The sequence below is a fragment of the Carcharhinus amblyrhynchos genome, chromosome 35, assembly GCF_965287045.1.
Source record: "Carcharhinus amblyrhynchos chromosome 35, sCarAmb.v2.hapA, whole genome shotgun sequence".
Lineage (NCBI taxonomy): Eukaryota > Metazoa > Chordata > Chondrichthyes > Carcharhiniformes > Carcharhinidae > Carcharhinus > Carcharhinus amblyrhynchos.
This window is the reverse complement of record NC_137358.1, coordinates 3,259,104-3,286,656: the sequence shown is the minus strand read 5'-3', so window position 1 is coordinate 3,286,656 and position 27,553 is coordinate 3,259,104. Positions and strand designations below refer to the sequence as shown.

General features: G+C 46.7%; 1 protein-coding gene across 1 annotated transcript; it reads right to left on the bottom strand.

Moving 5' to 3' along the window:
* Positions 1–5,127: 5,127 nt before the first annotated feature.
* On the bottom strand, positions 5,128–26,796 carry pdap1a (pdgfa associated protein 1a). Its single transcript, XM_080217532.1, has 6 exons — positions 26,555–26,796; positions 16,268–16,350; positions 13,889–13,951; positions 12,425–12,549; positions 9,535–9,686; positions 5,128–8,246 (listed from the first exon to the last, which is right to left on the bottom strand). Exons 1-6 carry the CDS (start codon positions 26,565–26,567, stop codon positions 8,227–8,229), a joined length of 456 nt encoding a protein of 151 aa, XP_080073658.1. The 5' UTR covers positions 26,568–26,796; the 3' UTR covers positions 5,128–8,226.
* Positions 26,797–27,553: the final 757 nt, after the last annotated feature.

Sequence of the window (27,553 nt, the reverse complement as noted above, 5' to 3'; positions counted from 1 at the left end):
AGGGGTTAACTGACATTGCTAACTTGACTACATTTTAAAACTTGGAAGGCATGCTGGGTTAGCTACACATTGACTGCACTCCTAAAGGGTACACAATTTGGGCAAAACATGCTTTTCATAATAGCAGATGCAGGGACTGTTTTGCAGACAAGGACAGCACGCGGAAAACACTTCCGGTAACATGGGGCAGCACGTTGGCACAGTGGTTAGCACTGCTGCCTCCCAACTCCAAGGACCTGGGTTCAATTCCAGCCTCAGGTCTGAGAGTGTGTGGAGTTTACACGTTCTCCCTGTGTCTGTGTGGGTTTCCTCTGGCTGCTCCGGTTTCCTCCCACAGTCCAAAGATGTGTGGGTTAGGTTGATTGGCTTTGATAAATTACCCTCATGTCAAGGGAATCAGCAGGGATAAATGTGAGGGGTTGTGGTTGATGCAGACTCGATGGGGTGAATGGCAATCTTCTGCACTGTGGTGATTCGATGATTTTATTCTACGAATAAGGATTGAAATATATTTTAATTCCATACGTGTTCAGTTGAGTTCTCAGATTCCACTCATCCCATTATTTTTGTACAGGGTCTAGGTATGATGATAGCCTCCAAGTCCGCTCTCTTCTCCTTCACTCCTGTTAATTGATTTTTAAGTTTTGTTTAATAAAACAATTTTAAAACTCGTCCCAAGTGCTGCCCCCTCGTCTATCCATAGAATTTCTACAGTGCAGAAGGAGGCCGTTCAGCCCATCAAGTCTGCACCGACCACAATCCCACCCAGGTCCTATCCCCATAACCCCATGCATTTATGCTAGCAGGTCCCCCTGCCACCAAAGGGCAAATTAGCACGGCCAATGCACCTAACCTGCACGACTTCCAGACTGTGGGAGGAAACCCGGACACCCAGAGGAAACCCACGCAGACGCAAGGAGAACGTGTAACGCCACACAGACAGTAACTTGAGCCAGAAATCGAACCCGGGTCCCTGGCACTATGAGGCAGCAGTATTTGAACAAATGAATGGGCCCAACAGTTAATCAAGCTTTTTCGTGACAGAATCACTGAGGATAAAATGAAAGTTGGCTGTTATTTCAAAATGCTGCAAACCCCTTTGCTGGAAAGTTACCAATCAGAAATTGCCAACCGCCCGACTGAAGGAGATACCGAGAGCTTGGTCAAAGAGGAGCACCTTAAAGAACAGGAATTGGAGAGTTTGAGGGAGAGCGTTGTGGAGGTTAGGGTTCAGGAAGCTGAAGGAACAGTCACCAGTGGTGGAGCAAGGGAAACGGGAGAAATACAGTTGGAGGGATGCGGAGATTTCAATGTGTTTCAGAGATGGAAGGGGGGGGGGTGTTGGAGGAGGAAACGAGGCCAATGAGAGACTTAGCACCGGGGGGGTGGGGGAAGGGGTGGAAGTGTTTCATTTGATCTTTGGGATGACTCCTATCACTGACTCCAGCTCCATTTTGGCGATCAGGTCAATACAATTCATTGCTTCCTTCAAAAAGTCAAAAATCCAAACTTGTCTTTCTCTTCAGTCTTTATGGTATCCCACAGTATGAAATCTAATCAGACAGTCACTGCCATCCCAGCACAGGAGGAGGCCATTTAGTCCTTATTGGGGGCAGCACGATAGCACAGTTGGTTAGCACTACTGCCTCACAGTGACAGGGAGCCGGGTTCGATTCCCAGCTTGGGTCATTGTCTGTGTGGAATTTGCATGTTCTCCCCATGTCTGAGTGGGTTTCCTCACACAGTTCAAAGATGTGCTGGTTAGATGGATTGGCCATGGTAAATTCTCCCTCGGTGTACCAGAACAGGTGCTGGAGTGTGGAGACTAGGGGATTTTCACAGTAACTTCGTTGCAGTGTTAATATAAGCCTACCTGTGACTAATAAACTTTATTTTTATATATCTTCTGCTGAAAAATAAAATGCTTTCCATAGGTATTAAAAAATTAATTTAAATTTATTTATTAGTGTCACAAGTCAGCTTACATTAACACTGCAATGAAGATGCTGTAAAAATTCCCAAGTTGCCACACTATGGATACACCAAGGAGTAATTTAGCATGGCCAACGCACCTAAGCAGCATATCTTTGGACTGTGGGAGGAAACCTACGCAGACACAGAGAGAACGTGCAGACTCCACACAGACAGTGACCCGAGGCTGGCATTGAACCCGGGTCCCTGGTGCTGTGAGGCAGCAGTGCTGACTACTGCTACCCAAACCTTCATAGCTCCATCACTTTAAGGTATACTGCAGCCTTTCCAACATTGAAAAAGTTTTGTGATTGCAGTGTGACTGTCACTTGGATTAATTCTAAACCAGGAGCACCCTCTAATGCACAATTCCCACTCTACAGCTTCATTAGACAATATCAAGAATTGCTCATTTGACTGCCCCACGCCCACCCCCAGATCTTTTGGTTGCTGACTCTCTTTTCCAGATAGTTACCTCCCTATTTTCCTCAAGATTCGAATGCCCGGCCATAGCAACATTCGAAGCAGATATGAAAGATGTCACAAAGCCAGTTTGATCACTAAGTTGTGTTGGTACCAGGGTAGAATGGTGTTATAACAGGCAAAATAACTCTGATGCAGTCAGTTCTATAGTCACGATATGGAGATGCTGGCGTTGGACTGGGTTGGGCACAATAACAAGTCTCACAACACTAGGTTAAAGTCCAACAGATTTATTTGGTAGCATGAGCTTTTGGAGCGCCACTCCTTCATCAAGTGACTCCGCTGATGAAGGAGCAGCACTCCAAAAACTTGTGATACCAAATAAACTTGTTGGGCTTTAACCTGACGTTGAGAGATCTTTTAGTGCACCATTTCTATAGTACCTTTTTTGATGTCCGGACAACACCCCCCTTCTCCCAAAGTATTTTACAGTCAATAAGTCACCATTGTAATGTAAGAAATGTGGCAGCCAATTTACACACAGCAAATTCCCACAACCAGCAATGCAATTATTCATAGAATCCCTACAGTGCAGGCCATTTGGCCCATTGAGTCTGCATTGATAAAAATCCCACCCAGGCCCTATCCCTGTAACCCTACATATTTACCCCGCTAATCCCTCTAACCTACGCATCCCAGGACACTAAGGAGCAATTCAGCCTGGCCAATGCACTTAACCTGTACACGTTTGGCTTGTCAGAGGAAACCCACACAGACATGAAGAGAATGTGCAAACTTACACAGTGATCTGAGGCTGGAATTGAACCTGAGAGGCAGCAGTGCTAACCATTCTGCTGCCCTCCACTGTGCCACCGTGTCACACAGAGAACATTGCCACCTGCTGCACTATATTACGCAAAGATCACACAACCTCAGACTTAATAGATTCAGAGTATATCACCTACCATCATCCATCTAAGGGTGTACAAATGCACTTTCAATAACACTGCGCTAAGAATTCCACTGAATCATTGGCAGATCCCATTCAGTAAGAGTTCAGACTTGCAACTTGGCTAGTTTCCTGTCAATATAAATAAGCCCAACAAGTTGAATTCTCTCTGGTGTCAGGACCTACATTGGCCTATTCAATTGATCTCACATCCACACTTGCCCTCGACAGCTGCACGGGAGTGTTACAGGCAACATTGGAGAGCGATCAGAGGTTAGAACTCTGGCTGTGCTTAACTAGAATATCCCACCACGTTCGTCAGGGTTTTGATGAGTTAACTTGGCTCGAACAAACTTAACTGCAACTTCTGGGCCACACTAGTTGGGTTGTGTCTTTCCTGCTGAGCCATTAACTTAAGAGTACGCAAGCTTTCAGCAAGGCACGCCTGACAGATGTTAAACTCCAGAACGTTGCAACACAAAGCACGGTTCTTGCATTGGAACACATCTGATACTACATGAGCTTGTGGCATCTTTAACGTAACTTCCCAGTGGTGTTATCTGATAATACTTGACATTGAGACTAACGGATAAAGGCAAACAAAATAAGTCTTGGTGAGAGGCAGGTTTTAAAGAGTTGGGAGATGTTTGAGGGAGGAGAGTCTTAGGCCACAGAGACCAATGGGAGAACAACAGAGACAGGATGCACAGGAGGCAGGAATTGGTGTGAAGATATCTTGGAGTGTCATGGCAAATAGGAGCAACAATAGGCCCTTTGAACTGCTCTACCATTCAATATGATCAAGGTTAACCCTCCTTTTCAACACTACACTCCCAACATCTCTCCATCCTCTTTGACACTGAAGTCTACCATAAAATCCCTACACTGCCATTTGGCCCACAGACTCTGCACTGACAACAATCCCACCCAGGCCCTAATCCCATAACCCCACATATTTATGCTGCTAAGCCCCTGGTGCCAAGGGTCAATTTAACATGGCCAATCCACTTTTGGCGTGTGGGAGGAAACCAGAGGAAACACATACAGACACGAGGAAAATGTGTAAACTCCGCAGTGTTCCGAGGCTGGAATCGAACCTGCGTCCCTAGCACTGTGAGGCAGCAGAACTAATCACTGACGCCGAAATAAATGAATTTCTTAAATATATTTAGAGTTAGTTCTGTTTCCTTAAGGGGGTTGTAGTCATAGTAGATATAAAAGGGAGGGAAGGGCAGATCATGGGAAGATTGAGCACTAAAGATCAGGATTTTAAAATTAAGGTCACAGGAAGATAGGACTTGCGGAATTAGGTCATTCAACAAGATCATGGTTCATCTGAAAGTGCGGGGTCTCAACTCCACTTTGCCCAATGCCCCCATAACCCTCAACCGTATCATCCATTAAAAATCTATCTGACTGGATAAATTCAATGCTTCGGCCTCCTTCCTCTGTGAGGAAGCGAATTCCACAGACTAACAACTTGACAGAAAAAAAATCCTCATTTCAGATCTTAAATGGCCGACCTCTTACCCTTAAGCTGTGTCCTCCTGGTTCTAATCTCTCCCACAAGTAGAAACAACCCCTTAGTCGGTAAGCAGGGGGACAAAGGGCGAGTGGAGAGTTGTTGAGAGTCAGAAAAAAGGCAGCAGAATTGGGAGACAGCAGAGAATGGGATAACACCGGAGAGAGAATTGGAGTTGGTGAGGCTGGTGGGAACAAGGGCTGATCCATGAATTACACAGGATGTTTCATTTAAAATAAAAAGCAGACGAACAGAAAGGCAATTTCTTCCAGAGGTTTTATTTCAATTTAAATTAAAAAAAGCATCCTTTAACCCTGTGATTATGTCGCAACACTAGATTGCTGAGGGGTTTCAACCTGGATATCAAACAAAGCCCACAGTGCAGGTTCTAGCCCTTGACAGTTCATTTCACTCCAGCCCCAGGCTTCTCTGGGGAGGGGGGGAAATCTCCCAGACATGTGACAGCTCCCAGGAAATAAGCAGGGAGGGCAGAGGATTGGGTGTCAAGATGCAGAGAGGAACTAGCTCACAAGGTGGGCTCTTAGAGAGAAAATAGTGGAAAGAGATGAAGATGCCAGCTTGAATCACACCTGCTTATCGCCCCAACAGAAGAGCTCAAGGTGGCCGCAATAGTTTCCAGCTCTCAGCTTTTGTAATCAGGTCGGTCTGATAAAGCCTCAAGGGGGTGCAATGAGGTTGTAGCGAGACACTCAGATTGAAGTACGGCTGGTTACACTGATGAGAAATTAAAATGTTGGCATCATTCAGCTCATATTTCGAAAGCACAAACATTGATCCAGTAGAATGCTTTTGATCATTCCTGCTCCATAGGGAATAATTCCCCCATGCATTTAAGGATAGTCCAAAGCCCCAAATTAAACTGTGCGCTTGAGAAACCACCTGCTACAGTGTTGCCTCAATCATTAATTACAGCATGGCCTGGATGGACCTCCACCTCAGTCTCCTGGAATTTGTGAATGAGTTGGCAAGATGATCCGAGAAGCACTGTACGTGAAAAGGAAGGCGAGGTATCAGAGGACGTGTGCCACACTAGAATAAAGTATTCAGGAGGCTGGTTACACACTGTTGGATTGTCACCTGGTGAGTTTTCGTTAAGGATAATTTCCAATCAACATCTTGCTTAAGGAGCACTCCTGTGACTGCAGCAGTAGGGCAAAATACTGATCGACCTACAGACACACAATGTTCTGGTAATGGGGAAAGTCACTGCTGGCCAAGGCCACTGAATAAAAACTGCAGAACTGAGAGCTAGTCTCACAGGGATTTTCAGTTGAGGTGTGGCAGCAGGGAAGACTCTCTTCACTGTAACCCCTTGCTCACAAAAAAGAAAAAAGCAGAAGCCCAGTTGGGATGAAGTATAATTGGGGGTCTGAAAGGTACGTGGTACAGCAGGGCTGCCCAAAGTGAATGACAAACTTTCATCCCCAGGCTGCCGTACGGACATTGTTGTCTCATCACTGAGTGCTCCCAGCCTACTTGCTGCGGAGAGCCGGATTGTGGTACCTCCATTGCTCTAAGAGGACCAGGGCCCCACTGAGGCCAATGAACCAGGGGGGATAAGAGATTGCCTTGACCTCAGCTGAGATGGGCTGAATTTCACAAGGGCTAGTTTTCTTTTTAAACAGTGACTTAAGGAGATTCATTCCAAAACTTACATCAACGTTGGGCATTTCATGCAATGTAAATTTCTGGAGAATTTTTATTCATGCAACTCTTAAAAGTTAATGTCAAAAGTGAAAAAGCAAAGATGCGCAAAATGTGAAGGTTGACTCAGTTGAGGTGAAAGGATAAAACCTCAGCATCTGCCCACTGGCAAGGACTGGGGCAATTAGAGTCCTAATTCTTCCAGGCAAGCCTTGCACCCATCTCTCAAACCCCAGTCACCCTAGCGGAGGCTTCTGCACGCACCAGGGATACCTTGCGACTATCCTGTTGTCCTCCTGCAGGGCAAAGCAACAGCCATTACGGGGCACTATAAACCAACAATTTCACCCAACCACTGCATGCATGCACGCACTTCCCAGCGACAGCCACTAGGGAGTGATCTAATAGGAGTCCTGGACACAGGGGGAGCTCCCAAGTTTGGCAACCAAACACCAGCAACCAACTTAGCGACCAATTTAATCACAGGGCGGGAATGGGGTCTAGGAAGTTTAGACTGGAGAGCCATTTGTATTTCAGTTTTCCAGCACATCTGATCTCTTCCACGGAGAGTCAAAAAGAAATCAACCACCCAACTTTTCCACAAACAAAGCTGTGGTCAAAGTAAACATGCACCAAAAAATAATAAACGGGAGGGACCGGCATTAAGAGTAGAAATTGGATGTAGTTCACAACCTGCCCAACGTGGGAAAAATAAAGTAACTTTCCGTTTACAACGTCAGCATAACAACAGCCTTCGACCTTTCCCATGATCGAGGCGGCTCCTTATTTTAATTAGCTCATAGCACCAGCAACCAGTGAAGCTTGCAAGCGCACTGGCATGCCAACAGTCCCGCACTGAAGAGTGAAGGGAAGAAAGGAGAGAACAGCCAGACTCGTTAAATGAAAAGATGAAAAAAAAGTTTGAATTGAAAGTGATGAGAGAATGCAGTCAATAAACCGACAGTCCCTGTAAAATCTAAAAAAAACACAAAGCCACACCCTTGAAACATCCTGCAGCCCGTTTACCTAACCAGAAAATGTTAGGAAGTTAAATATAAGCCAATCGTTTAATTCTCATTCCCACCACTCCCTGAACCTTTGTCAGCAAGATTGATTTGTAATCAGTACAGATATACAACAAGGGCAGATACTTTCCTGTGGGAGCAATTTCCACCTCCCCCAAAATATAATCCGGGTCACCTCCATGTCACTATTAATAAATTTATGAAAGCCAGTGAGATGGAAGGGCAGTGGAGCTTTGAACAGGCCTCTAAGCTGCTGGGACCTGGGCAAAGGAGGGGATACCCAAAGTCTCGCTATTTATTTGAACCTCCCCAAGTGCTAAGAGAGAATCATGGCACTTCCTTTTAAACAACTGCAAGTCTTTCAGTCTTCATTTTACAGAATGCCAGTGGTGCTGCTGAAAGCACGCAGCTGGATTAAAAAAACGCCCGTTTATTCATGGCTACCGGAAGAGTAAAAATTCCAACAAGGCAGTTTCCCCCTCTGGCCGGACCCAGTTGCGGCGTGTGGTGTGATGGGTGGGTTTTTGTTTTTTTGTTGGGGGTCTTGGTGTTTTTTTTTAAAAATGTGTTTGCGATGGACAGAGGAGATGAGCTGTGTGGGAGCAGACAGTCTGACTGTCCCAGCCTGTCCCTTCCAAGTTACCAGGTGAATCTGTCGGGCTGACTCAGCACTAGGCTTTAGCTTCTTTTCCTGAAAAAGAAAAAAAGGTATGAGGGTGGGGTTGGAGGTAAGAGGAGAGAAAGAAATGGAGTAAAAAGAAATAAGTTATTCCTTTTGCATACCAAGCATGCAGACACCTCACCCGCACCAATATCACTAATTTTCAAATTCTCTAATACATGCCATCCTTTAAAGTCTTTCTCTCCGCATCCCTCATGTCTCAGGACTGCAATCTACATACGACAACTCTTCTGCTCACACACACGCACCAAGTACTGAACACCCCTCCATCCTCAAAACTCTACCTCTCCCTACCACGTCATGGCAGAGTGGAAGGTCTAGGAAGACTATGCACAGTTATGCAGGGAGGGAGGAAGGTGGGGGGCAGGTGGGAGATTATGCATCAAGACTCAATGGCATAAAGCCATGACACCTTTCCATAATCCGGTTTTTCTACCATCCCCTGGAAAGCCTGATCTACACTGGCTTCCAACATAGCAACGTCACAAAATGAACTTTTCCATCTCAGGTTTCAAATCTCTCCATGGCTTTGTGCTTGCCTCATTGTGTGACCTTTAGAATGAACATGGCCCTCCCAATTCTGCCATCTTCATCATACTCCCCTGTTTTGACCTACTGATGGTTTTAACTTGGTAGTACAGCCGTCTCACTGGATTATAGCCCCTGCCAATTTCATGTCAGCTGAGATGTGTGTTGATTCTGGGCTTCTAATGCATTGGAATTGATATATCTCACTCTTTCACCCCCCTGAAATTTAATAAGCAAGACAGATTAAAATGATCACAGGAACCATCCTTCCACATTGCTGTGATAGAACGGCACCATCCGTACTTCACCCCAGTGCTATACAACTCTTCAGACCACTCAAATTCGGACACAGGGAAGGTACAATGGCAATGCTGCACATGTTGTGCTCAAAGTGGTGAATTCAGCATCAGCTGAAATGTTGCCCCAAGTCTACGGAACACTAACAAAGCTGGCATGGGGAGCTTCAATTCCAATTGCCAACCCAATCCAGACACCCTGAATCTCATTCTCTTTGGTCAAGAACCTGCAAGGGGCCACTGCTCCTTACAGAAGGGAAGACTCACGAGGACCAACCTTAGATTGAAACTCCTTTGCCTAGGGTACTTACAGACAGGAGGAAGGCACTTGCAGCACTCCCCCATGTTATTTATGTGCTAATTCTGGTGTACACATCAAGGTACAAATTCTACACATGTCCCGCCACCCAAAGCCCCCAGTCCAGCACTGAACAGGCAAAGGTTTCTAGTTTTTAGTCAATTCCGTCACTGACCTTTCTTCTCAATTTCTCTCTTCTTGGCCGCGTCTTCCCTCTGCTTCCGGATGATGGCGAGCCGTGCTAAGTCAGCACGTGCCTGTTCAGTCTTCCCTTCAAGGTGGAGTTTCATATACCTCTCCCTTGCTTGCTGTTTCTCTACTTCTTCCCTGGGATAGCATTAGATAGAGGCGATGTAAGGAAGGGAAATGAATCTACATTAGTCTTTCATTACGTTTTAACCCTGCAGCTCAAGTTTCATATTTACTGCTGGATCGTAAAGAACTGGTTTGAGTTTGCTGATGACATCACCATAGTGGGTCAGATCTCAAACAATGATGAGACGGAGTACAGGAAAGAGAGAGAGAATCTGGTGTGGCAACAATAATCTCTGCCTCAATGTCAGTAAAACAAACGAGATTGTCATCAACTTCATAGAATCATAGAAACCCTACAGTGCCGAAGGAGGCCATTCGGCCCATCGAGTCTGCACCGACCACAATCCCACCCAAGCCCTACCCCCATATCCCAACATATTCACCTGTTAATCTTGCTAATCTCAGGCCTCTAAAAGGGCAATTTTTTAGCACAGCCAATCAACCTAGCCCACACATCTTCAGGAAGTGTAAAGCAGAACATGCCCCTGCCTACATCAACAGGGTCAAAGTAGAAATGGTCGAGAGCTTCAGGTTTCTGGTTGTCCAGATCACCTATCATGTCCTGGTCCCTCCATGTCAGCGCTATAGTTAATTAAGCACAGCAAACCCTCTACTTTCTCAGGAGGCTAAGGAAATTTGGCATGTCTGCTAGACTCTAACTTTTACAGGTGCACCCTAGAAAGCATTCTTTCTGATTGTATCACAGCTTGGGATAGCTCTTGCTCTGCCCAAGACTGCAAGAAACTACAAAGAGTCGTGAACATAAGAAATAGGAGCAGGAGTAGGCCATCTAGCCCTTTGAGCCTGCCTTGCCATTCAATAAGATCATGGCTGATCTGAAGTGGATCAGTTCCACTTTCCCGCTTTCTCCCCATAACCCTTAACTCCCCTGCCTCAGGAAAGCAGCCAGCATAATTAAGGACCCCACACGTTCTCTCTTCTACCTTCTTCAATCGGGAAAAAGATACAAAAGTTCGAGATCATGTACCAACCGACTCAAAAACAGCTTCTTCCCTGTTGCCATCATGCTTTTGAATGGACCTACCTCGCATTAAGTTGATCTTTCTCTACACCCTAGCTGATTGTAACACTACATCCTGCACTCTCTCCTTTTCTCCTGTGAACTGTATGCTTTGTCTGTATAGCACACAAGAAACAATACTTTTCCTATATCCCAGTACATGACAATAATAAATCAAATCAAATTAAACAAACACTGGAGAAATACAACAGTAAGCCTGAAGGGGAAATGTATTTTTGTCATTCCTCTCTGGAGAAGGGGCTCTCCCAATCTATTTGAAGGGAAAAGAAGAACATGGAGACATCTGCTTTAACACATAGGAGATGGGAGACAAATCGAAAGGAATGTGGTGATGGGCAAGTGAAACCGTGCAAGCGATGGGATGTGGGCTGATGTGGATGAAACGAAGTGGAGGGAAAGTAGAAACTAGGAGGTTGGCCAGGAGGGACAGCATTGTCACTTTAAAGTTTATTTGTTCATCATGAGTAGGCTTACATTAACACTGCAATGAAGTTACTGTGAAAATCCCCTAGTAGCCACACTCTGGCACCTGTTCGGTACACTGGAGAATTTAACAGGGTCAAGTGCCTCTTTCTGACACCTCCTGCTTAAAACCCAAAAGTTCAAAAGGACCGTGAAGCCCCGCTTTCACAGGAGGAAACAGGGGCACCCAAAGGAAACCCACGCAAACACAGAGAACGTGCAAAGTCCAGACAGACAACGACTCAAGCCAGGAATCGAACCCTGATACCTGGCACTGTAAGAACATAAGAACGCAAGAACTAGGAGCAGGAGTAGGCCATCTGGTCCCTCAAGTCTGTTCTGCCATTCAATAAGATCATGGTTGATCTTTTTGTGGACTCAGCTCCACTTACCCACCTGCTCACCATAACCCTTAATTCCTTTATTGTTCAAAAATTTATCCATCCTTGCCTTCAAAACATTCAATGAGGTAGCCTCAACTGCTTCACTGGGCAGGAAATTCCACAGATTCACAACCCTTTGGGTGAAAAAGTTCCTCTTCAACTCAGCCCTAAATCTGCTTCCCCTTATTTTGAGGCTTTGCCCCCCAGTTCTAGTATCACCCACCAGTGGGAACAACTTCCTTTCTTCTATCTTATCTATTCCCTTCATAATCTTGTATGTTTCTGTAAGATCTCACCTCATTCTTCTGAATTCCAATGAGTATAGCCCCGGTCTTCTCAGTCTCTCCTCATAAGCCAACCCTCTCAACTCTGGAATCAACCTAGTGAATCTCCTCTGCATCCCCTCCAGTGCCAGTATATCCCTTCTTATGTAAGGAGACCAAAACTGTACACAGTACTCCAGGTGTGGCCTCACCAGCACCTTATACAGCTGCAACATAACCTCGCTGTTTTTAAACTCTGAGGCAATAGTACTAACCACTGTGTCTCTGACACACTCAAAGTGCTGCAAAGAGGCGCTTCATTGTCAGCCAGGCTACAGTGGAGGGTGGAGATGATCACTGCTTTCAGAAGAGGCAAACCTAGCAGGGGATCCAACAGATCAACAAGGTGGAAAACTGGCTCATCCCAAGATAGTGGGCTGACAGAATGGAGTAGGTGATGGTAGTGCAGAGTTTGTGGTGGACATGTTCCACACCATGGACCTGCTAATGGTCAACAGATTAGACTGCCCACTGGCTCAGTGAGAAATCATTAAGTATCCCATGTTTCAAACATGACATCAGACTGAATCTTTGTCTTACCTTTCTCGCCTGCTGAGCTCACGGTTAGGAGGGTTGAGATCCAAAGCAGTTATTTTCTTGTTTTTCTGCACTATTCGGTTAGGGTTTTCGATTTCTATTAAACCTTCAACTCCTTTCTTCTTGGGCTGGGATCAGGGAAAGAAAAAATATATAATCAGATCTCACCATAATTCCTTTATCAAAGTTATTTCAAACAACCCAAGAATTATTCCCCCCACCCTCATGCCGGGGGTGGGGGAAACGGACAGACGGAATGGGCTGGCCAACAGTTATTGCCCGTCCCTAATTGCCTGAGGTCAGTTGAGAATCAAGCACATTGCTGTGGCTGTGGACTCGCATGTAGGCCAGACACGACAAGGATGGCAGATTTCCTTCCCTAAAGGACATTAGTGATTCAGACGGGTTTTTCTGACAATTGACAAAGGTTTCATCATCAGTAGATTCTTAATTCCAGATTTTATATATATATTTAAATTGAGTTCAAATTCCACATCTGCTGTGGCAGGATTCGAATCCAGATACCCAGAACATTAGCTGAGTTTCTGGATTAATAGTCGAGGTGACAATATTAGGCTAGTACAGAGCAGCACAAGTCAGCTACCAGAAAGAGTTGGAAGAATGGCACTTCAATGATATCTATTCTGGGAGTGAGGGTGGGTGCAGGCTGCTAGGGCATAATGGGGGAAAACGGGACAAAAGTTGATGGTAGAAAATGTATTAAACATTTCCGAAATGTACATGAAATGATTAGGTAAAAGCAGCGAAATCTGACCTCCAATGTTACACAATCAGGAATGGAACTGGACTAGCCATATAAATACCATGGCTACAAGAGCAGGTCAGAGACTGGGAATCCTGCAGCCAGTCACTCAACTGACTCCCCCCAAAGTCTGTCTACAAGGCACAAGTCAGGAGTATGATGGAATATTCCCCACTTGCCTGGATGGGTGCAGGTTCAACAACACAAGAAGCTTGACACCATCCAAGACAAAGTAGTCCATCTGACTGGCACCCCACCCACAAACATTTACACCCTCCACCAGCGAACAATGATGCCCACGGCTGCCAATGTGCAAGTCTTAGGCAGCACCTTCCAGATCCACAACCACTACCATCTAGAAGGAAAGGACAGCTGACACATGCAAACACCACCAAGTTCCCCTCCAAGTTACTCAGCATCCCTGACTTGGAAATATAATCGCCCTTCCTTCACTGTCACTAGGTCACAATCCCAGAATCCTCTCCCTAACAGCCCTGTAGGTGTACCTACATTGTGTGGACTGCAGCAGTTCAAGGCAGCACCTCACCGCCCCCCCCCACCTTCTCAAGGGCAATTAAGAATGGGCAAAAAAATGCTGGCATAGTCAGCAGTGTCCACATCCTGTAAATAAATGGAAAAAAGTCTACAGGGAATAACAGAAGCCGGGAAGAAAGAACGGCACTTATCCCTTTCAGGGCACTTACCTCAAAGTCCTCTTCACTGCCATCAGAATCAGGGTCACTCGCATTTTCTGGCAGGTCTTTGGTCTATTGGTTTTAAAACAAAACACATGAGCTTGGACAGCAGCAGATGGATTTAATGGGCAAATTCAATATTCCAGAGAGAATCAGAAGATGGAGTGAAAATATCTCCACTTGTTTTATTGTCTGTACCAGGTTAGTTGTGAAGCATTCCTAAAACTAAAACTCCTGCTAGACCAATTTAACATTTGCCTTTGAGTTTAGTTGGTCTTGACCAGTTTTGCAGCACACACAAAGAATTGGGTTTAGTACTGCCCAACTCTTGAGGAAACTGTTCACACATTGCAGAATTACATTTTCTGAAAACAAAACACTTGAACTAAGGAAAGGAAGGTTCTATATTTTGGGTAAAGCGCTCCCCGGTCAGGCACAATATTGATGCAGAGTAAAATTCCTTCCATCCCAATGCTTCGGTGCCTAGCTGGACTCATGCTCACTGTAGCAAGACTGTCGTAGGAGCAAAGGAATTGGGAGCAGAAGTCACAAATTCAGCCCTTCGAGACTGCTCCGCCATTCAATCAGATCATGGCTGATCTCTTCCTGGTCTCAAATCCATATCCCCTTTATTAGAAATATATCCATCTCCTTCTTGAAACCATTCAATGATTCAGACTCCACTGCACTATGGGGCAGCGAGTTTCACAAATTCATCCCCTCTGCAAGAAGTAGTTCCTCCTCATCTGTTTTAAATCTACCACCTCTCAACCTATCCTTGTGACCTCTTGTTTGAGATTGCCCCACAAGAGGAAACATTTGGTCTACACTTACTTTGTCAATCCCTTTTAGAATTTTATATACTTCAATCAGATCCCCCTCATCCTTCTAAACTCCAGTGAGCACAAGCCCAAACTGATTGATTCCAGGGATGAAAGGGTTGAGGAGAGATTAATCTGGTGAACCTCCTCTGAACTGCCTCCAATACCACCACATCCTTCCTCAAATAAGGAGACCAAAACTGGACACAATACTCCAGATGTGGTCTCACCAACACCTGATATAATTGCAACATTTCTCTACTTTTATACTCCATCCCTTTGCGATAAATACCAATACCTCATTTGCCTTTTTTATTACATGTTGTACCTACATACCGACTTTGTGGTTCATGAACATGACACCCAGATCCCCTCTACCTGGATGCATTTTGCATCTGTTTTCCATTTAGGTAACAATTTGCTTTTCTATTTCAGCCAAAATGGATAACCTCCCACTTATCCACAACCCATTCTCCTATTTATATCCGTTTGTAAAATCTTCATCTCCTCTTCACTGCCTGCTTTCCCACCTCTATTAGTATTATCTGTGAATTTTACTATGTTACACTCTGCTTGCAGATCATTTACATAGATTTTTAGCAGTTGAAGTCTGAGGACTGATCCCTGCAGCACCCTATTTGTTACACTTTGCCAACCAGAGAAGGATGCATCCATCCTGACCCTCTGCTTTGTCAGTCAGCAAATCCTCAATCCAATCCAGCACTCTACTCTCAATCCTTTGCAATCTCACCATTTGGATCAGTCTTTTACGTGGCACCTTATCAAACACCCTCTGGAAGTCCAGGTATGCCACATTTACAGGTTCCTACTATCCACCTTGCTGCCAAGTGCTCAAAGAACTCAAGCAAGTTTGTCAAGCATGACATTTCCTTCACAAAATTGTGCTGACAATGGAGGAGCGAGCTTTGCCTTTCCAGGTGCTCATTCTTCTCAATGATCGATCTAGCATTTCCCCCACTACCGAGGTCAAGCTAACTGCGAGTGTTTCCCACGTTTTGCCGCTCTTTCTTTTTGAATAGGTGTGTCACATTGACATGTTTCCAATTCACTGGGTCATTACTAGATGGATTGGTCATATTAAATCGCCCCCTATGTGCCCAAAATTGTGCAGGTTAGGTGGATTAGCCATGGTATACGTGCATGGTTACAAGGATTGTGCAGTGTTTGTGTGCGTGCTTGGGGAGTGGGGCGGGGGTGCAAAGAGGAGAGAGACTGGTGGGCCTGGGTAAGATGCTTTGTCAGATTCATTGCAGACTCGATGGGCCAAATAACCTCCTTCTGCACTGTAGGGATTCCATGAAAGCTCCTTGACCTGGAGAAACCTCTCCATTAGCCTTGTTTCCTTACTATTTACCTGATCAAGTATTACACATGGCTTGGTGTCATATTTGAGAATGCTTTGGTGTTGGGGATGCTTTACTATGCTGTATAATTGCAAACTGTTGGAGCCTCAATGACTCAGCGCTCCTGACATGCACAGTATCTATCCTGTGTGCAAGAGGCCCTGTGTGGTTTACCGACTTGGTAATGGCTGCCAGAAACTTGCCTTTTCTTTCTCTGCTTTCATCTGAGCATCAATCTCATCTGGGTTTGTAAACTGCTTCGCCCTCCCCTTGTGGCCTCGTTTACCTGAAGGAAATGAAGAAAAGATTTTCCCATTAGAAGCTGCAAACAAGCATATATATTTTAATTAATCCGTGGGACATGTATGTCACTGACTGGGCCAACATTTATTGTCCATCCCCAGTTGCTCTTGACTTGAGAGTGAACCACATTGCTGTGGCTCTGGAATCACATGTAGGCCAGGCCAGGTAAGGACGTCAGATTTAGGGCAGCAAAGTGACAGTGGTTAGCACCGCTGACTCACAGTACCACGGTCCTGGATTGGGTCAGTGTGGAGATTGCACATTCTCGCCTTGTCGGCACAGATTTCCTCTAGGAGCTCCGGTTTCCTCTCAGTCCAAAGATGTGCGGGTTAGGTGGATTTGCCATGGTAAATTGTCCCCCAGTGTCAGATGGGCTAGCTAGGGTAAATGCATGGCATTATGGGGATAGGGCCTAGGTGGGATTCGATGCAGACTCAATGGGCTGAATTGCCTCCTTCTGTACTGTAAGATTCTATGATTTCCTTCCCTAAAGGGTATTAGTCAACCAGATGGGTTTTTCCAACAATTGACAATGGTTTCACAGTCATCAGTAGATTCTTAATTCCAGATTTTTTTTTACTGAATTCAAATTCCACCATCTGCCGTGGCAGGATTCGAACCCAGGTCTCTAGAACATTAGCTGAGTTTCTGGATTAACAGTCCAGCGATAATAGCACCAAGCCATCAGCTGCTCGGGATACGGTGTGGTCAAGGTTTGAAATCTGCGCGCGTCCAATGTGTTTAGGATTTGAAAACAGCAATTTCCAATTGTGATGACTGCTCAACACTTGGTTACACTCAAAATTAAGCAGATCGAACAGTCTTGTAACGTGGAAACGCCATAATTGCACGGTAATTTTTTAGATGTTATTTTTAAATGATAATTGTGTGCATTTATCCTCCACCTATATAACCACCACCCAAAGTGGTCATACAAATGGAACAGAAATCCAAATGAGAAATATATTCACGGCGGCACAGTGGTTAGCACTGCTGTCTCGGTGCTGGGGAACCGGGTTCGATTCCAGCCTCGGGTCACTGTCTGTGCAGAGTCAGCATGTTCTCCCATGTCGCCATGGGTTTCCTCCGGTTTCCTCCCACAGCCTGAAAGACGTTCTGGTTAGGTGCATTGAGGGAGAATTTAGCATGGTCAGTGTACTCAAACAGGCACCAGAGTGTGGCAACTAGGGGATTTTCGCAGTAATTTCATTGCAGTGTTAATGTAAGTCTACTTGTGACACTAATAAATAAACCTTAACTTATATCTATAGAAATTACATTGGGTTCGACCACCTTGTTCCAGAGGAACAGGTGCAAGGGCATATTACTGGCATGGCAGCCTAGTCAGAGTTCAAATTTAAACAGGGAGGGGTAAGAATCCTTGTAAACACTTCAAGCAGAGCACTAGAGCAAGCAGTAGGATTTGCATTCTACACAGGATTAACTAAACTTCGGAAACTTCAGCGGGTCTTCTTTCCTCAATATACGTAGCAGATTTATATCAGTCAAAGCAAAGATAAAATTGCCAGTCAGTTCTTGTCCTCAATTCTTATTTTCAAGATCTCTGAAGCATGTTCACCTGTCAAAAGCTGTGCCCGCACGCTGGAAGCCTGAGCACAAAATTCATGCCTACGTTTCCAATGCCAGGACTGACATACCTACTGCCAGGTCTGAGGGCAGGCTGCACTCTGAGTGCCATCTTTCAGCTGAGACATTAAATTGAGGAGCACGGGAGTTCCCTGGGTATCCTGGCCAATATTTATCCCTCAACACACACCTGGAACACGGATGGTATGGCCATTACCACACACCATATCGTAGGGGCCTGGCTGTGTGTTAACTGGCTGTCACAAGTCACTTCAAAAAATTTTTAACTGAGCGTTGAGCCCGAAGGCTGAAAGGTGCTATGTAAATGCAAATGTTTCACCCTAATTTCCCAAACTCAACCAATTAGGGTGGCAGGAATTAATATGCAAAGTATAGCTCCAGGGCAATGTCCTTCCAATGTAATATCAAAAGCAATTCTTTGGACATTTTGCAACAAGTGTAAAAGTCACAAAACTTGACTGTACAAAATGACAACTTAAGGCTCCTTCATTAACACTTTCACCTAGAAGGACAAGGGCAGCAGGTGCATGGGAACACCCTCATTTGCAAGTTCCACTTCAAGTCACGCACCACCCTGACATGGAATTATAGCACTGCTCCTCCAGTAAAGTAAAAGTAAAGTTTACTTATTAGTGTCACAATTAGGCTTGCATTAACACTGCAATGAAGGTACTGTGAAAATCCCCAAGTCGCAGAGTCTGGCGCCTGTTTGGGTACAAAAAGGAAGAATTTAGTATGGCCAATGCATTTAACCAGCATATCTTTGGACGGTGGAAGGAAACCAGAGCACCTGGAGGAAACAGGGAGAACGTGCAAACTCCACACAGATAGTGACCCAAACCAGGAATCAAACCTGGGTCCCTGGTGCTGTGAGGCAGTAGTGCTAGTGTGCCATCGCACCACCCCCAGTATTCCTGGGTCAAACCTCCAGCGGGTCTGCTTTCCTCAATTTACATTACAACACTGCGAATCTTACACCACACAGACTGCAGCAGGTGGAGGCAGCAGGTCATTGCCCTTGAAGAGGTGGTAATCAGGGATTGTCAATAAACACTGGCTTAACCAGCGACACGCACATCCCACGTGAGAAAAAATGTATGTTACTGCAGCCTTTATACACTTTAAATTATGTTCTACATGAAGAACTGATGTGATTGATGTATGTGCATATTGTCACAAATACTGCAACGTAGGATTTGAGAGGGGCAGATACATATTGCATTCCGTACAATTCCCCTAATCAACACTATCATGAGGAAAACCAACGAGACCCACTCCATGAAATGACGACTTGATCAATATGGATATTAAAAGGACTTTAAAGATTCTGGTTAAATGATCCCATCTCCTGAAGTGGCTGGGGTAGTGGGTTGAAGAGGCGGCAGTGTACAAGTCAATGCCGTCACTGTTATTCTGTCAGGTCAGTAACTGTGCAATCTCAGGTCTCTACCTTTTAGTTTGCGCAAGGAATTCTATTTATAAAAACAGAAACCTATCCAGAGAATTATTAAATTCTAAAGCGAGTGAGCTTTTAACCTCAACATTATTCAGATGGAGCACTGCCAAACTATATTAGCCCCTCAAACACAGATTTTAAATTATCTTTGTTTAAACACCTTCAACATAACAATTACATTTCTGTGACTCATTCCTTTCAACCGAGGCTGTGCTGTTTGCTGTCAAATGCATAGGTCCCACACTCTACAATCCTCTCCTGAAACAACTCCTTCTCTATCACTCTGCAGGAACCCTTCCTCTGCACTCCCTGCACATGCCCTCCCCTCCACCCCACATCCCATCCTTAAAACCCTCCTCCCTGGATAACGACTCCGCGACTTTAGAAACGACCAAAAACTCTTTGCAGTGTACTGCATGAGACAGCAGCACTTACACCCCCCCGCCCCCCGTTAAGCGTATGCTCTCAGCCAAGTTGATGAGGTGGCTTTTCCCTCTGCTCCAGTCAACCTGCTTCTGGAACCCACAATTCTGTAGGCTTTACCCAGAGGAAGGAACATGAGAGAGCAGGGAGCAGGATCAGCCATCTTGTGAAAGTCAGGTGCATCACAAATCTCCTTGCGGCCAGCAACAAACATCTTGGACACACACATGCACTGGGGATGCAACCTCAAGGTCCATTTGTAGTTTTTTAAAAAAATGGTCAAGCTGCATGGTTTTATATTTATATACAAAAGACAGTGCTTAAAAAAGCACTTCTGTTTTCCCTCCCTTTTAATATTATCTCTTCGGGTTACTTGCTGCTTTGCTGTTACCCCCATCTCCAGTCTTTGTTGCTTCAGTCCCACAGTTTCAGTAACAGGAATAACTAGAGATTCCACCCCATGATAATAGTGCAGCCACAAGTTAACCAGCCAAGTTCTGGGGGCAGCGAATTCAAAAGCCATGTTCATCTTGTGACCGCATCATAACTGCGCAAAGCAACTTGAACCTCAAATCGCTCCCAGATGGTAAATGTGCAAATCGTTCATGTCATCAAATCCTTAATCATCATTTAACCATAATTCACCCAATTGTTTCAACAAAAGCTCAAAACACAGCACTTCATGAGGATTTAAATATTGTCACATGGCCATTTTTATTATCACTCAATTATCTGAGGGGGTTGAGCTATGAGGAGAGGCTGAATAGACTAGGCTTGTACTTGTTAGAGTTTAGAAGAATGAGGGGAGATCTCTGAGACGTATAAGATGTTGAATGGGATGGATAGGATAGAGGTGGAGAGGCTCTTCCCGCTCAGAAAGGACAGTAGGACTAGAGGGCACAGCCTCAAGATAAAGGGGGGGCGGTTTAGAACAGAGTTGAGGAGGAACTTCTTCACTCAAAGGGTGGTGAATCTCTGGAATTCTCTGCCCGTTGAGGTGGTGGAGGCTGCCTCGCTCAATATTTTTAAGACGCGGGTTGATAGGTTTTTGATAGGCAAGGGGATTAAGGGTTATGGGGAGAGGGCGGGAATGTGGAACTGAGCCGCGACAGATCAGCCATGATCTTGTTGAATGGCGGGGCAGGCTTGAGGGGCTAGATGGCCTACTCCTATTTCTTATGTTCTTATTATCTTGGAGTGACAGAGGCTGAGGGGAGACCTGACAGAAATGTACAAAATTATGAGGGATTGACAGTCAGAGTCTTTTTCCTAGAGTTTATTGGCCATGCTAAATTGACCCTTAGTGTCAGGGGGTTAGTAGGGCAAATAAGTAGGGTTACGGGCATAGGGCCTGGGTGGGATTGTTGCCACTGCAGACTTAATGGTCCAAATGGCCTCCTTCTGCACTGTAGGGATTCTACGACTGGGGGGAATGCACTTAAGGTGAAAGGGGGAAGCTCAAAAGGAGATGTGAGGGACAATGCTTTACACAGAGTGGTAGGAATCTGGAACACACCGCCGAGGGTGGTGGTGACGGTGGCGGCAGTTACGATAGGGGCATTTAGATAACCATATGAATAAAAGAACATGAAGGGCAGGCAGAAGGGATTGGTTTAATTTGGAGTCATGTTCAGCACAATACGGTAGGCCAAAGGACTTGTTCCTGTGCTGCACTGTTTTATCCCAAATCCTACAACTCTTTCCTACACGTTGAAGCTATACAATGGCGTTAATGCAGTTGTTCATTTGCAAATTGCTTAAACTTGCATTCCCCTTTGACACAAGCTCAAAGCCTCAAAAATCCCCACCATTACATAATGGAGTGTTTATTGCATTTCCCAGTAATACAATAAACTGGTATCCTACTTTAATGGAAACTAGTCATCTCTGAAGCCAGGACTTTTGCCTTAAACTGATCAGGTTTATTGGTTAGTGTGGTCAATAACTAGATTGAAAAATCTTCCACCTACATGGTCAAGGGAGATATGGGAAACAAAATTCCAGATGGAGCAAACAAAGTTAGGAGTTATGTTGCTACAGGAAGATTTTCCAAGCTGTCTGAAGGGACAGAGGATTGGGATGAAAACAAGAGCTGGAAAACTCAGGTGTGGCAGCATCTGTGGAGAGGATCGAGTCCGCCTTCTTCGGAACTGCAGATCTTAAAGAGGTATTTGCAACTCAAAACAGTTTCTCTTTCCACAGATTCTGACAGACTAGCTGAATATTGCTTTTGAGGAAAGTTGATCACACACATCCGCTTCACAAAATCCCTTGAGGAAAAACACATTTCGTAGGACGGGAAAAGAATGGAAGCCTGACCTGTGACAGACATGAAGTTGCTATAATCCCATAAGAGCTCAGGAAATCTACCTTGGCAGCTGCCTGGTAGTGAGAGATAGCAAAAGGAATTCTGTGCGGATAGATGCCTGATGCAGTGGTGTCTTTACCGACTCAAGAGCCGGGGGACCTCAATGAATGTGTGCCAGAACAGCAAATGCCCCGAGTTAGAAAAATGTAGATCAGGTCCAAAAGTAGTGAAGTGCTCAACAAACTTCACTGACCGGTGGCGAAGCCAATAAACTTTGGTCTCCAAAAGAAAAATCAATTCCCAGCAGCTTAAAGTCAGGAGACACTTTAATTTTGAAGTTATCATGCTGTATTGTTGACTTTTCAGATGTTGCATTTAACATGTTGTTAAATGTCTTAGAACAAATTAAAACTAAGGTGGGCCACTTACAAAAAGGTCCAACTGTGATTTGCTAATGCCCCCTTTATAAAAATCCAATTTTGTTGTGATTGGCACGCTTGTCCTGAACTGTTGTGAAGTGGGTTCTGCTGTATGTCATGCTGTACTCCTAGAGCTAACACACCAACTGGAAGACAAAACAAAAATCAGTTGTTTACGCATCACTCCTAGGTACTCATGTACGCTTATAGATCTTCTGCTTGCACCCAGCAGAATGCTTCCTTCATCTTTCTCCTGCTGGTACACAGATGAGGAAGAAAGAAAAGCCTTACGGCTTACAAGACAATGAATCACATTCATATTTCTAGGTGTCCAGATCACCAACCTGTCCTGGTCCCTCCACGCTGACGCTATAGTGAAGCCCACCAACGCCTCCTTTCTCAGGAAGCTAAGAAAATTCAGCATGTTTGCTATGATTCACCAATTTTTGCAGATGCACCATAGAAAGCATTCTTTCTGATTGTATCACAGCTTGGTATGGCTCTCACTCTGCCCAAGACCACAAGAAACTACAAAGGGTCACAAATGTAGCTCAATTCATCACACAAACCAACCTCCCATCCATTGGCTGTCTACACTTCCCGCTGCCTTGGAAAAGCGGCCAGCAGAATCAAGGATCCCACGCACCCTGGACATACTTCCTTCCACCTTCTTCCGATGGTCTTTTTCAAGCAGATAGGGATCTCAGAGAGGTTAAAGAATGGCCCTGCCAGCTGGTCCGCACAAAATCCAAGTGCTCATTGGGTATCCCATCTGGGCCAGCTGCTTTCCATGGGCTGACTTTCGAGAAGGCTTCTCTGATGTCTGCGATGGTAACCTCGGATACAGGTTCGTCCAAGACTTCTGGGGTAGAGGGTGTGCTTTTGCTGACATCTTGCTCAAAAAGGGCAAAGAATGCGTTGAGTTCATCGGGGAGGGGAAAATTGATACCGATGATTTTACATGCTGTCATCTTATGGTCTGTGAGGTCTTGCAGACCTTGACACAGTCAGTGAGTGTCTCATCTGAACGGCAGCACCTCTGGCAGTGCAGGACTCCCTTTTATATGACAGCATAAGCAGAACTGCAGCCCTCGAATCCATCACCATCTAACTGGGGGGGGGCACATGGGCAATGTAATCTCTTGAAGGTTTCAAGCATCTGGGGGGATTGAAGAGCATCACCCAGTGGATTATAAAGATGAAAGGGATGTGCAGTGGTTAAGGAAAAGCCTAGACTTTCAATAAGTATAACATTTTAAGTTTCTCTTGTTGACATCTCACAGAGCTGGACAGAAACAACTGTTTTACAGCATCCAACATTAAGCAATATGATGTATAACCAGGGGAGAGTTCAGTAATGTTTAAGACACAGATAACTCAATAGGAGACTGGACTCTACATTATGCTCAGATTCATGTCCTGACAGGACACAGGTTAAAATGGTTACAAAATCCACAAATCCACCTTGTAGCTCTGATCAGGCAAGCTCTCCAAGGGCCTGAAGTCACACTGTGGAATACTAGCTAAAACAGAGCTTAAGTTTACATGTAAACTAGCAATTTAAAAGAAACGGTTTACACTCTCAATATAACCTCAAAGAGAATAAAGTTTAAAGTTTATTAGTCACAAGTAAGGTTTACATTAAAACTGCAATGAAGTTACTGTGAAATTCCCCTTGTCACCAGTCTGGCACCTGTGATTCTTTCAAACTGTGGGAGAGAACCCACACAGACACAGGGAGAACGTGCAAAGTCGACACAGACAGTGCCCCAAATCAGGAATCAAACCTGAGTCCCTGGCACTGTGAAGCAGCAGTGCTAACCAGCATGCCACCCCAATTTTCAGATAAGCATTATTCGTTCTTTTAAGATCACAACTTCAATAATGATAAATTTGCCATTGACTCTGTTAATAATTCTGACTGAGGTTTAATGATGTGAAAAGAGCTTTGAAAGCGGCTGACTACATGATGACTTAATAAAGTGAAACGTTCCACTGGAATAGGAGAGCAGTAGCTCATAAACACAGAGGCAGAGCTGTTACATAGAGTACAGCTCCATCTTCCTGTCACCCTTCCAACTGCTGACTCAGAAGCCTCGAGTGCCCCATTTTAAACCTCGAGAGATAAGGAACCCCAGCACCCTCAATGACAAAGCAGAGATACACCAGAACTACCCCTTGATAGAAACTGCATTTCTGAAACATTTAAGGCATATTCCCACAGTTTTTTGGGGCAGCAGAGAGAGTGGAGAGTAGGACAGGCAGGGGTGAACACCACAACATTAATCTGGAAGCACATGTACAAGATGCCAGGCAGGACAGCAGCAGAGGTAACCACGTGAGTGTAATCCTGAATCAGTGTGGAGGATACAGAGTGAAGGAAGAAACTGGCCACCAATATTGTCAAAAACAGAACTCAACTTTAAAACATTTTCAATTCAACAGTCAGAGATTTCTAATTTGTACAGTCAATAGAACCACCCCTCTTGCCAAGGGTTGCTACAGTGGGCCAAACCCTCCAACTCCCCAGGGTTGCTACAGGGGGTGGGGGGGGGGGGGGTGTGACCCCAGGGTTGCTACGGGGGTGTGTGTGTGTGACCCCAGGGTTGCTACAGGGGGTGGGGGGGGGGGGTGTGACCCCAGGGTTGCTACAGGGGGTGGGGGGGGGGGATGTGACCCCAGGGTTGCTACAGGGGGTGGGGGGGGGGGATGTGACCCCAGGGTTGCTACAGGGGGTGGGGGGGGGGGATGTGACCCCAGGGTTGCTACAGGGGGTGGGGGGGGGGGATGTGACCCCAGGGTTGCTACAGGGGGTGGGGGGGGGGGGATGTGACCCCAGGGTTGCTACAGGGGGTGGGGGGGGGGGGTGTGACCCCAGGGTTGCTACAGGGGGTGGGGGGGGGGGTGTGACCCCAGGGTTGCTACAGGGGGTGGGGGGGGGGGTGTGACCCCAGGGTTGCTACAGGGGGTGGGGGGGGGGGGTGTGACCCCAGGGTTGCTACAGGGGGTGGGGGGGGGGGGTGTGACCCCAGGGTTGCTACAGGGGGTGGGGGGGGGGTGTGTGACCCCAGGGTTGATACAGGGGGTGGGGGGGGGGGGGGGGGGGTGTGACCCCAGGGTTGCTACAGGGGGTGGGGGGGGGTGTGACCCCCAGGGTTGCTACAGGGGGTGGGGGGGGGGTGTGACCCCCAGGGTTGCTACAGGGGGTGGGGGGGGGGTGTGACCCCCAGGGTTGCTACAGGGGGTGGGGGGGGGGTGTGACCCCCAGGGTTGCTACAGGGGGTGGGGGGGGGGTGTGACCCCCAGGGTTGCTACAGGGGGTGGGGGGGGGTGTGACCCCCAGGGCTGCTATGGGAAGGGGGGGGGTTGACCCCCAGGGTTGCTATGGGAAGGGGGGGGTTGACCCCCAGGGTTGCTATGGGAAGGGGGGGGGTTGACCCCCAGGGTTGCTATGGGAAGGGGGGGGGTTGACCCCCAGGGTTGCTATGGGAAGGGGGGGGGGGTTGACCCCCAGGGTTGCTATGGGAAGGGGGGGGGGTTGACCCCCAGGGTTGCTATGGGAAGGGGGGGGGTTGACCCCCAGGGTTGCTATGGGAAGGGGGGGGGTTGACCCCCAGGGTTGCTATGGGAAGGGGGGGGGTTGACCCCCAGGGTTGCTATGGGAAGGGGGGGGGTTGACCCCCAGGGTTGCTATGGGAAGGGGGGGGGGTTGACCCCCAGGGTTGCTATGGGAAGGGGGGGTTGACCCCCAGGGTTGCTATGGGAAGGGGGGTGACCCCCAGGGTTGCTATGGGAAGGGGAGGGGGTGACCCCCAGGGTTGCTAATGGGAAGGGGAGGGGGACCCCCAGCGTTGCTATGGGAGGGGAGAGGAGAGGATGACCCCAGGGTTGCCACGGGAGGGCTCTCTGGGCCGCGGTCTCCGGCCTATGGGGGGCGGTATGGGCTTTTCGGCTTCCCGGGCGCCGCTCTCACCTCCCCGCGGCATGGCGGCGGCGACGACTGGAGCTGATGAGACGCAGGCCGGGCTCCGGATGGCTCTGTTTGGCGGTGATATGTGTGTGTCTGGCGGTGTGCCGGTCAGAAGGCCTCTATCTCGGCTCCGCTGTCTCCGGCTCTCTCTCTCTCGCCGCCTCCTCCTCACACGGGAAGGCTCCGCTACTCCCTCACAATCCCGCCGGAAGCTGAGGCAACTTCCGCTGGGCCCTAGCAGTGATTGACAGCCCACTCCGCCAATGGCTTTTCAGCTTTTCCCATCCCGCCCTACATCCGGACTGCCATTTGCCCCACCACTTGATTGTCAGCCTGTTTCGCCAATCATGCTCCGGCACTTCGCATCCCGCCCTCTCTGCCGGATAGCCCAGTCACAGTCCACCATTCTGATTGACAGGCTGGAAAACCAATCAATGTCCGACCCGCCTCACACGACTCTCACCAATCAGCGCACTGAACGTCCCTCCCGCATGCCCAATGGCCCAGCAGTGATTGACAGCCCGCTTCGCCAATGAGTTTCCAACTTTCCCCATCCCGCCCTATATCCGGCCTTCCATTGGTTCCCTAGAGATGATTGACAGCCAAGTCTCCCCAATGAACCCTCTGCTTTCCCCATCCCGCCCTACATCAAGCCTCCCATTGGTCCCCTCAGCTGATTGACAGCCCATCACCCCAGGCGGTGTCGTCCTCTCTTCGGCAGAAGCTTCAGATTTTTAGATGTCCACATCACTACTGAGCTGTCCTGGTCCCCCCCATGCTGACACTGTAGTTAAGAAAACCCACCTCTACTTTCTCAGAAGATGAAGGAAATTTGGCATGTTCGCTATGACTCTCACCAACTTTTACAGATGCCCCGTAGAAAGCATTCTTTCTGGTTGTATCACAGCTTGGTATGGGATCCTGCTCTGCCCAAGACCGCAAGGAACTACAACGGGTTTAGAATGAAGCCCAGTCCATCACGCAAACCAGCCTCCCGTCCAT